The 10711-nt window shown below is 39.7% G+C and overlaps 1 protein-coding gene across 1 annotated transcript; it reads right to left on the bottom strand.

Annotated features, from left to right (window-relative positions):
• Positions 1 to 4306: 4306 nt before the first annotated feature.
• On the bottom strand, positions 4307 to 10155 carry atp5f1b (ATP synthase F1 subunit beta). Its single transcript, XM_063012493.1, has 10 exons — positions 10032 to 10155; positions 7916 to 8095; positions 7367 to 7541; positions 7169 to 7290; positions 6834 to 7018; positions 6556 to 6714; positions 6349 to 6471; positions 6018 to 6230; positions 4667 to 4868; positions 4307 to 4574 (listed from the first exon to the last, which is right to left on the bottom strand). Exons 1-10 carry the CDS (start codon positions 10135 to 10137, stop codon positions 4477 to 4479), a joined length of 1563 nt encoding a protein of 520 aa, XP_062868563.1. The 5' UTR covers positions 10138 to 10155; the 3' UTR covers positions 4307 to 4476.
• Between the last annotated feature and the right edge of the window lie 556 nt (positions 10156 to 10711).

Here is a 10711-nt window from a genome sequence, read left to right as displayed (position 1 = left end):
GCTCTGCTTCAGTATTTCACAGTACATATTGGAGTTCATGTGTCCCTCAATGAAATGTAACTCCCCAACACCTGCTGCACTCATGCAGCCCCAGACCATGGCATTCCCACCACCATGCTTGATTGTAGGCATGACACACTTATCTTTGTACTCCTCACCTGATTGCCGCCACACATGCTTGAGACCATCTGAACCAAACAAATTAATCTTGGTCTCATCAGACCATAGGACATGGTTCCAGTAATCCATGTCCTTAGTTGACATGTCTTCAGCAAACTGTTTGCGGGCTTTCTTGTGTAGAGACTTCAGAAGAGGCTTCCTTCTGGGGTGACAGCCATGCAGACCAATTTGATGTAGTGTGCGGCGTATGGTCTGAGCACTGACAGGCTGACCCCCCACCTTTTCAATCACTGCAGCAATGCTGACAGCACTCCTGCGCCTATCTTTCAAAGACAGCAGTTGGATGTGACGCTGAGCACGTGCACTCAGCTTCTTTGGACGACCAACGCGAGGTGTGTTCTGAGTGGACCCTGCTCTTTTAAAACGCTGTATGATCTTGGCCACTGTGCTGCAGCTCAGTTTCAGGGTGTTGGCAATCTTCTTGTAGCCTTGGCCATCTTCATGTAGTGCAACAATTCGTCTTTTAAGATCCTCAGAGAGTTCTTTGCCATGAGGTGCCATGTTGGAACTTTCAGTGACCAGTATGAGAGAGTGTGAGAGCTGTACTACTAAATTGAACACACCTGCTCCCTATGCACACCTGAGACCTAGTAACACTAACGAGTCACATGACTTTTTGGAGGGAAAATGACAAGCAGTGCTCAATTTGGACATTTAGGGGTGTAGTCTCTTAGGGGTGTACTCACTTTTGTTGCCGGTGGTTTAGACATTAATGGCTGTATATTGAGTTATTTTGAGGGAAGAATAAATTTACAGTGTTATATAAGCTGCACACAGACTACTTTTCATTGTGTCAAAGTGTCATTTTGTCAGTGTTGTCCCATGAAAAGATATACTTAAATATCTGCAGAAATGTGAGGGGTGTACTCACTTTTGTGATACACTGTACATTACATAATGCCATATCATTAAGTAGTAGAGACAATATAGAGTATAGACAAGTTTTTTTATGTTTTGTTTTTTGCATAAACTATAATCTCCCTTCACTTTCCTGAGGATTCATAATAATAATCATTTTGGCTAAACACTAAGCCATGTGGCTGGATTCATAAGGTTTAATGAACTGCACTGAATGAACAGATTGATAAACACACTACCTACCGTACCTTTAACATTATAGTGCAGGTACATGAAAAAGCATTCATTCATCTCTTATTTCATGAGTGATTAATAATTGATTCCTACATGTAATACATTAATGAATTCATTATTAATATGCACTAGTTCATTTTGTCTAATGTAAGTGGTGGACAAGGTACACAAACCATATAGTTGAGTTAAAGTAGAGATATCCAAGGTAAAATATTACTCCAGTAAAAGTAGTAGTAAAAGTAAAAATACTCTTTATCTCCACTTGAGTAGAAGAACTAAAGTATTTACCTTCAAATGTACTTAAGTATGAAAGTAAAAGTATAATGATTTATTGTGGTTCTAATGTTTTATGATCATTTCTGTAACAAGACTCTTGATTAATCAACTCATTTTAGGTAAAAAGACTCTAGTGTCATTAATTAAGCTTAACTGACTAAGCTAATTTGGGTTATACCTATTAATTCAGATAAACATGTAACATTTAGTGCTGAGCAGATGCTAAACAATAACAGGAATAAGTATATTAATGACATTAAATTCATAATTTTTTGAAACAAAGCAACATACAGCTAAAAATGCTTGATAAGTAGTGGAAATGAATGGGGCTCTATGGTTTGTTTGGAACTACAGGTACAATTAAACAATTTAGGAGATACAATAAGTGCAATCACAATTCACATTTTAAAAATTATATTACTTACTTGTAATTTACTGTAATTTTCCCCCTTTGTAGATACTTGCTTGATGTTTAAATTTGGTCTGGGTGGCCCTAATTCCTTAGTTGCTAATTTATCCTGATTACTACGATGACTGAATGGCATTTCCCTTAATGACACGATGGAGTTGCTCCGAACTGAGGTGATGGTAGTCATAGTGACGCGATCGCGACACCAGGTTACGTGTGACGCAAGCACGTAAGTGCGTGCCCTCCCGGAACCCATTCAGAATGTATTGCAGCGCCTACAGTTCGAAAAAAAAAGAGCCTGAATATGAGTCTATGAGAGCAATCCGGGCGATTTTCAATCAGTTGACTGAGATCAGACTGAAATTGCCCCAAAAGGGGCGGTACTGTACGGAACACGACTCGACACTGATTGGACTACGATATTCAAAGGCAAGACAGACTTGTCCAGAACAGTCACAGCTGTGATAGAAAAATTTCTTCCCTTCCGCCCTTTGGTGGTGCGTTGCCTGATCACCCTAAGGAATGAGCTGCCCCTGGTCTGTACATGAGCTCAAATACTAATGAAAATAGTAAAAAACTTCAACACGTTTCCATGTTGTGTTCTGAGCACTGAGGCACATCGAGTGTTTCAGGAGAGGTGAACGCAGTGCTTTACTGTCAAACTGAACAGTGAAGGAGAGCACAGGAAATCAGGTGGTTTTATATGAGCTAAACATGTTTTTTTTTGCTTACTTACACTTGTAAAGAGCGACTCTCTGCCATCTATCAGCTGCCGTTACATTATGGGATTATCGGACCGTAGTGTGCTGTTTGCATACTCAAAAATGGCTGCCCATGCAATAGGTCATCCGGGTACTTTTCGCATACGGTTTAATGAATATTACCGTATTCGGACACACTACCTGCTCTCGCGTACTGTTCAGTCTGGAAGTAGCAATTTCGGACACAGCTTTGGTTTCTACTTTCTTATGAAACGGGATAAATGTAGCGGAGAAAAAGTAAAAATAAAGTATCAATATTTGGATCGATCCGCCCACCTCTACTAATAAGCTTAGAATAGCCGTGAAAGGAGTCAATACCTAGCCAACTAGTTCACAGCTGAGATACTAAAACTCAAATAGCTCATACGCCATAACTATTATTATGAAAGATATACACTAAAGACTTGTGCACTGTGCAGTATACATAACTACAAGACATTACAGTTGTGAGTTAATACCCAAGTTTGACAACATGGTACTTGTTAGCTTGGTCGCTAGTGTTAGCTGCTAATCTAATTGCAGTGATCGGTTTCTAAAAGCACTATATTTATAGCCCCATCATATTAATATTGTAATACATACATTTTTGTAAGTAGCTGCTCTCAGTAGGGTTGTAGATCAATTCAAATGTTTAAAGCTGTCAGATTTCTTGTTTCTGGATGCTTTACTTTCTCATCACTTAAACATTAAATATCATGGCACATCAAGCAGCTAACTCATACATTTTTTTAGTGATCAAATATGTGCATTTTTGTTAATTAAACAATTTTTTTTACAAATCTGATCACATTCTTAAGTACACAACACAAAAATGGAGTACACATTACTGGAGAATTCTTTTTTTATTTTTATTTACTGCCATAAAATATTGACAGCTGGGCATGTGCACACACACACAACCATGGCAGTGGACAACAACTTACTGACCAGCGATCTTCAGCTTATTTCATTTCAGACTTATCAGGATTTGTTTTGTTCCTACAAAGCTAATATCTGTTAAAGGATTATTGTTAAAATGCCTAATCAAAGGCTAATTGACCCTTCGTTTCCATTCCTTAATTGGCTATACATTGAAAACTGTTAATCAACCACAGGCCTTTAGAATTCTGTTTATGTATTTTTACCTTTTCCTCCCAATCTATTCCAATTACTCAGTTGTTTCTTTCCTCCACTGTTGTCACGCGACACCTATACTCGAGACTTAACATATACCCCCTGCAAAACATGCGTAAGCAGCCAAAGCCATTTCACACAGCAGTATCATATGCAGCAACAGACATTGATTTTTACTATTTACAAACTCTGCAGCTGCCATTAGCCAGTCAGCAGAAGCTGCACTTGCCATAGCAATGAGGAGCCCCTTTTGTCCATCCACCCTCAGACATAGCCAAACATGTCTCCAAAACTAATTAACAGTTCTGTACTGCATATCGACAAACGGTCAGTCATAAAAGAACAAATCTTTACGTTTAATGTTGTCAACATCAGAAAAGCAAGTGAGTTTTACTTGCCATTTTCTTTAGCAATCAGTTTTACCATCCTTAATACATGAAACATCTATTAATTCATCAAAATGAATGACCACAAGTTCACAGTAAGACAGATTTATTTCCATCTTTAGTTTTGTAAAACATTAAATAGAACTCCAGATTGACAAGACCGTTACAATTGTTTCTGAATGACTTTACAAACCAAGTGCTCATCCCATTCCATCTCAGTTACAAACCCTTCCCACACACGTTTAAACAACAAACATGTTTATGAATGTTCCTCAGCCAGTTTCTCTGCCTTCTGGACGACCTCCTCAATGGGACCCACCATGTAGAACGCCTGCTCAGGCAATGGATCATATTCACCTGTTAAAGAACAGTACATCAGTAAGGCTGAAACACCATTATATACTCAAACATTCATGTACATTTTATCTGAAGCCAAAAAAGCGACTAACCTGCAAGGATGGCCTTGAAGCCTTTGATGGTATCCTTAAGGGGCACCAGCTTGCCCAAGTGTCCGGTGAAGACCTCAGCCACCTGGAAGGGCTGGGACAGGAACCTCTGGATCTTACGAGCACGAGCTACAGTCAGCTTATCTTCTTCAGACAACTCATCCATACCCAGAATAGCAATGATATCCTGCAGAGACTTGTAGTCCTACAAAGACAATCGTATCATTTTTCCCCATTAACTCAAATACTTCCAGCAATATTCTGAAATCAAATAATTTAATAAGTCAGACCACTTAATAGGCCAAATGTTACAAGCCAGTGTAGCACATGCATTTTTCCCCTTCTGTTCCACTCTTGTATTTAACCATTACAGGTTGTTTGTTTGTTGTTTAACACCATGTTTACCCATTGGTCATTCTCATGGCAAGATAGGTACCTAGATTTTGTTCAGGTTGTTTATTCATGTTCTTTGTCTAGTGTCCCTTCTGTGTTTAGTTCTAGATGTGTATCAGTCCTGTATTTTTCAAATAATTGATCAGAGTTTCTGTTTTGGTTTTGTTAAAAATTTCAACCATTGTTTTTGGTATTGCGAGTCTTTGTCGTTCTATGTTATATTTTGTGCACTTTGTCAATAAATGTTCAATGGTTATCTGTGTATTACAGCGGTCACATATCGGTGGGCGTTCTCCCTTCACCAGGTGTATACGTGTTAGGCGAGAGTGCCCAATACGACATCTTGTATGTTAACCATTACAGGTAAAGAGCAGAGATAAAAAGGAAGAGCTGCTGCTGCATAGTACATCTACCTGCTAACAGGACTCCTGTGAGGTAGGCCTTAGCAAATAAAGGAGACTGGGTCACCATTATTATATACTTTGTGTGAATCGGGTGCTTGTACCTACATGGTCTTTCAGTGTTTGACACATGGTAAAATTTGTTTATCCATACTTTAGTGCTGACACTAATTGTGGACAAGTCTGATCAAACTTGTACACAGGGCAGGTTTTTGTATAGACACCCAAGAATAAGGGCAGGTGCCATCCCATGTTTTCATGGAGGTACTTTTTAAGGCAGGCTAACTTTTTATTGGGCAATTATTAGTTAGTGAGTGTTTTTGTATCAGCCTAATTCCCTATTCTACAACAGGTCAATGTATATACTATATCATTTCAGTTGTTTTAGCACTGTATATAGATATATGATATATCTGTTGCTATAGAATTAAAGCCTTGCATATCAAGGGTGTGGCATATAGTGAATTTCCCCACCCTCACACTACATTTATACCTTGTGTTACCTTCCATGCTTTTAGACAAACACCAAATTAGTACCAATTTGAAATTAGGGCAAATACCTGAAGGATCTTTTGTACACCACGAGCAACATCATAGTGCTCAGTTCCTACAATGTTTGGGTCCATAATACGGGAGGTAGAGTCCAGAGGGTCCACAGCAGGGTAGATACCCAGCTCAGCAATGGCACGGGACAACACAGTTGTGGCATCCAAGTGAGCAAAGGTGGTGGCAGGGGCAGGATCAGTCAAGTCATCAGCAGGCACATAGATAGCCTGAAGAACATTCATGTTGAAACTTTAAATAAAATCCTACAGTGTAGCATAGATAGCCATAGTTAAGTCTCATAAGTTCTTGTAAGCGCATACAAGCTGCAGTTGACTGGCCACATACCTGTACAGATGTGATTGAGCCCTTCTTTGTGGTTGTGATTCTCTCCTGCATGGTACCCATGTCAGTAGCCAAAGTAGGCTGATAACCCACAGCAGAGGGGATACGACCCAGCAGGGCAGACACCTAAGAGAACAAGCAAATAATTTAGCTACTGATGTTACACAAAGTTAAATTTAGTTCAGTAACTGCATCTTGACCAGTATTGACCTCTGATCCAGCCTGGGTGAAGCGGAAAATGTTGTCAATGAAAAGCAGCACATCCTGTCCCTCTTCATCACGGAAATATTCAGCAACTGTAAGACCAGTCAGAGCCACACGGGCACGAGCGCCTGGGGGCTCATTCATCTGTCCGTACACCAGTGCGACCTTTAAGGAAAGTGCTTAGTTAGAACAAAAAGTAAAGGGATTGTGTGTTTCTACTGTAACTTACAACAGCTTGCGTCCTAAAACAGTCAAACAATTAGAGCTGGAGCAACTCAAATTACCTTGGAGGTGGTATCTTTCAGGTTGATGACACCAGACTCGATCATTTCATGGTACAGATCATTTCCCTCACGGGTCCTTTCCCCCACACCAGCAAAGACAGAATAACCACCATGGGCTTTAGCCACGTTGTTAATCAGCTCCATAATCAACACAGTCTTACCGACACCAGCACCACCAAACAGACCTAGAAAAATACAAACCAGAGTTAATCAAGTGTTGCCATGTCAATTCAAATGATTTTGGGTCAAAATTCCTATTACAAATTGTCACAATCTACACACTATAAATCCCATCATGGCAAAATAGCAAAGCTGTTTGGAAGTTTGGTACATACCGATTTTTCCACCCTTGGCATAGGGGGCCAGCAGGTCAACCACCTTGATTCCTGTGACCAGAATCTCCTGTTCTACACTCATGTCAGTAAACTCGGGTGCTTCAGCATGGATGGGAGCAGTCCTAAAGTCAAGACGTTTTACTGTATAGCAACCCCCATGATCAAATTTTTTAATTTATCAAACACTTGTCGACTTACGTTTTTGTGGTGATTGGTCCTCTCTCATCAATGGGCTCACCAATGACATTCATGATCCTACCCAGAGTCTCAGGCCCCACAGGGATTCTGATAGGGGCACCAGTGTCCAAAACCTTCTGGCCACGCACAAGACCCTCAGTACCATCCATAGCAATGGTGCGAACGGTGTTCTCCCCTGTTGAGCAAAATACAGGATTAACAGACAAGCCTACTTCGATTTTATTTCAGACAGTTGTCAATTTGCTTTAATTACAGGCAACCTAGTGGACATGGTGTATAAGTCCATAAATAAATTAACTAAATGTGATAAGAATTTATACCTATAACCATTTAAAAAAAATGAACAGAATTGAAGCCATCACTATGTGTTCTACACAATGCTATTGAATCACCAGGTGCACTATGACTTGCATTCTTATAGTTCCAAGACAACCGTCATGATTTGTCCCTATGCTTCAGACTTGGTAGAGAGTTTATTGCATTAAGAAATAAGTCTGTGCACTCCAAAACCAGAAACTGCTTGCATAGTACAAGCTCTATAGCATTTACCTAGATGCTGAGCCACCTCCAGGACAAGCCTGGTCTCACGATCGGTCACCTCCAGGCAATTGAGAATAGGTGGCAGGCCTTCATCAAACTGCACGTCTACCACAGCACCAATGACGGCAACAATGCGGCCACTGGCGGCAGCGGCAGCAGCAGCAGCTGGAGCAGCGGCATAATCCCTGCCTGCAACAGAGAGAAGAAGAAAGTTAGCCTTTAACCAATCATAACACACCAGTATAGAGTACAGCAAAGTCAGATTCTGTATACCACATACAAGCCAGTTTTCTTTATAAAAACATAAATGAGTAAACAGGTTTATCTATGAAGACAGAGGCAGATTGTATGGTCATGCTTTGGTTTAAATGATGTGAATTTAACATTCAAGGTGGACAAATTGCTAGTCTAGGAACACAGGTTTTGTTCAGGCCATCAGTTTTTCCATTCATACTTGTCTGGCAAACAAATGAAAAAAAACAGAAACACTGTTTATTGTATACATGTCCTCCTAAGGATTGGATTTTAGACGCCTGTGTTTGTGTATATAATTTGTTGGCATGACAGATTACCAGGCACCTTAATTCCTGGCAGCAAAGGGGGTGTAAGCCTGACAAACCGAGTACTGTCCTAGACACCTTTTAACACTACACATTAAAGTGCTTGGGCACCAGACAGACAGAGGAGCATCTAAACTGCCAGTAGAGTATGAGACACCATGTAGCAGTAAAAATGGTTTCTAACAGTGAGCTAAGACATGCTATTCTTAACCCTGCTAGCATTACACAAGCTCTTGCAAGACAAAGCCTGCATCTATTAATCTGTTTAACACTACCCTTAAATTATGCACATGGTCTATTTTTTGTTAAACTGAGTGCATCAACAATTGTCAAACGTGTTTTTGCAAATTTCAGAAAATGTGTATGTTTTTATAACACCATGTCATATTTATGACATTCACAGCAGGAGTGAGTGTTTTATGCTAGATTTATTGCATTACTGTCTTGTATTATATATGTTTTCAGTCTTAAATCATTAAGGAAATTGATGATTTTCGTATTATTTTGTGTGAGGGTTTCTCTTAATGTTTTGGGTATATGTAGACTTTGTCTTTCACTGTTGTATTTTGGACAATCGTTTAGGATGTGTTATGGTAATTGGTATGTGACAGGTCTTCATTTAAAAAAAAAAAAAAAAAAAAAAAACATTTACAATGTACAGTATTCACTGCTGTCATTTACAATTTTATAACAGCAGCCAAAAGGACAAAAGTTATTTGAAGTAATTTTACTGTCTTTTCTCAGTTCTGGTAAATTGTGTTCCTGGGCAAGCACAGTAAACCTAAATTTAAGCTTTATTTATCTAACCCTAAAAACAAAACCTACGATTAGTTAAAATGTTTGAAAAACTCTGCACAGCTCAACAGCTAGAGGTCAAGCCAATTTCTAAAGGAAAATTTGCTGCAGGAATTAGGCTAATACATTTTAGCCACGGTGCATGTTCTGTAATAGAGGTCAGAACAAAACCTTCTAAACGGTATAATAACAATCAATTAAAAATAAGGCGAACACTGGTTGGGTATGAATTCAACACACTCTTCTGTAGGGCACCAGGCAGATAAGGAAGCGACAAAGATCATGACTGTCGGCCAAGTTCATAACCAACAAGCTGTCTAAGTATAAGAACAGGTACGTGGGTCATCAGCTTAACATTTTAAATGTACTGAACTGCATGGAATAAAGAATATTCACACTTTTAAATGGTCAGTTCTCTTTAGATCAGTTTCCTTGGAGGCCGTTTGGCAGCTTTGCAAGTTAGCTCTCAGCTAAGCTAACGTTTTTGTCAGCTTCACTATGACACGTAAAGGTCATTGCCGTTTTTAAGACAAACACGAATTATTTACAATGCTGAATTGATTCCACAAAAATATCCGCATTTTGTTGTAGATTTAACTTGTATAATCTTGCTGTATAACTGCTTAACAATATAAATGTCAATGTTACTGTTTGAGGCCTGTCCACATGCTTTCATTCGCCCGGCCTTGTTATGGCGGAGTCATTAATCTCACAATTACGTAAAAAACTAAATCACACAGTTACCCAAAAGCAACAAAAAAGTTTCTTACGTGAGAAAAGCGCAGCGGGAGCTCCAGTGAGAGCCTTCAGGGGGGTAACCCCGGGCTTCAGGGCTTGCAAAGCCCCGGTGCAGCAGCGTCCCACAGCTCCCAACATCGTCAAAATGGCTGAAGGTGGAACGGGACAGCGGTGCTACTGCGTTTATATAGAACCGCTCGATGCCTTTACTACGCATGCGCTCAGCATGGCGGCGTCCCCAATACGCATGCGTTCTTTGAAGGACAGTTCTTGCAGACAGGAGTCAATGGGAGGGGTAGACATGTATTCACTACTATTTTAATCTCAATGTTATTAGCTTTATTGTAGCTCTGTGTGCACTAAACCATTTCATACTTCCAATCACAATTATCATAAAGGTTTGTTTCAAGTTTGGAAAGATTCCAAAATGCTGTAGTTGTTTGTGTGCGCCTGTGTTTAAATGGCAAATTAAAGCAATCTAGGTTGTCCTGACTTTATATAAACATTTTACTTGTGTTGTTTTTATATCTGGTCACATCACATAGCACCTGAAAAAGAATGGTGCACGACTGACTGAGGTGTGTTGGTGATCCACAGCTTCCTCAGTAAACCCACTAATTACGAAGCTTGCTATTTCTAACTGTGTCTAGGTCAGATGTATGTTTTCCCTCAAGTCATTTGCCTTCTTCTATCTTCTATGTTTGTAGATTGA

The sequence above is a fragment of the Trichomycterus rosablanca genome, chromosome 17, assembly GCF_030014385.1.
Source record: "Trichomycterus rosablanca isolate fTriRos1 chromosome 17, fTriRos1.hap1, whole genome shotgun sequence".
Classification (NCBI taxonomy): domain Eukaryota; kingdom Metazoa; phylum Chordata; class Actinopteri; order Siluriformes; family Trichomycteridae; genus Trichomycterus; species Trichomycterus rosablanca.
The sequence above is the reverse complement of the archived record's forward strand: the minus strand, read 5'-3'. Positions and strand labels throughout refer to the sequence as shown.

Excerpts from the sequence above, each read along its gene's own strand:
- atp5f1b (XM_063012493.1), bottom strand. The coding sequence starts at position 10,137 with ATGTTGGGAGCTGTGGGACGCTGCTGCACCGGGGCTTTGCAAGCCCTG. Across the intron at positions 7,019-7,168 it reads TGCCAAGGGTGGAAAAATCG|GTCTGTTTGGTGGTGCTGGT; the intron begins GTATGTACCAAA and ends GTATTTTTCTAG. Across the intron at positions 6,472-6,555 it reads TCACCCAGGCTGGATCAGAG|GTGTCTGCCCTGCTGGGTCG; the intron begins GTCAATACTGGT and ends TTGTTCTCTTAG.